We start from the raw sequence: 665 nt of genomic DNA, 5'->3' as shown, positions 1-665 counted from the left end.
CGACATCGACGGTGTTCTGGTACGGGCAAACAACACGGAGTACGGCTTGGCGTCCGGCGTCTTCACCAAGGACATCAGCAAAGCTCTGTACGTCAGCGAGAAGCTCCAGGCCGGCACGGTGTTCGTCAACACTTACAATAAAACGGACGTGGCCGCGCCATTCGGAGGCTTCAAGCAGTCGGGATTTGGCAAAGATCTAGGTAAGAATAACTTTGACTTTATACCGGGTACAAGCAGTGGCCAGAAAAATAGAAACCCCCCAGCCCCTGCAGCAGACGTCAGGACGCCCTGTTCATTTTTCTATATGAAGGTTCAGAGGTAGGCAACTGCAACTCCAATTTTCCACCTTGCAGATACAAAGCTCAACTGAGCCTTCTGCTTACATCAGCCAAATACTTTCTATGTTTATCAATAGAAGGTGTTCAAGGTCGTACAATCTTTACAAGTCGCCTAAATACATTCCACGTGTATCGTTACAAAGGTGTGCAAGGTCTTACAGATGATTTTCTTGAAAAAGCAGCCACGTCCTGAGTAGAAAAGCCTGTCCCCTGCCAGCATGCTGCAGACAAGGATCCATGCTCTCTGTGTGGAAGCAGCGGTCTCTCTGCAGAGGCTCCAACACGCCCACTGCAGACTCAGACCTGCAGCTCGGCAATCGGCAAACC

At 50.2% G+C, this 665-nt stretch overlaps 1 protein-coding gene across 1 annotated transcript in view; it reads left to right on the top strand.

Annotated features, from left to right (window-relative positions):
• Positions 1–227, top strand: part of LOC108804233 (cytosolic 10-formyltetrahydrofolate dehydrogenase-like) — a gene marked incomplete at both ends in the record, with an annotated part of 881 nt that extends 654 nt beyond the window's left edge. Inside the window, one exon of the mRNA XM_018575979.1 lies at positions 1–227. Within this exon, the coding sequence (XP_018431481.1) occupies positions 1–227 (227 nt within the window).
• Between the last annotated feature and the right edge of the window lie 438 nt (positions 228–665).

The sequence above is a fragment of the Nanorana parkeri genome, unplaced genomic scaffold (assembly GCF_000935625.1).
Source record: "Nanorana parkeri isolate BGI_ZX_2015 unplaced genomic scaffold, ASM93562v1 scaffold7565, whole genome shotgun sequence".
Classification (NCBI taxonomy): domain Eukaryota; kingdom Metazoa; phylum Chordata; class Amphibia; order Anura; family Dicroglossidae; genus Nanorana; species Nanorana parkeri.
The sequence above is the reverse complement of the archived record's forward strand: the minus strand, read 5'-3'. Positions and strand labels throughout refer to the sequence as shown.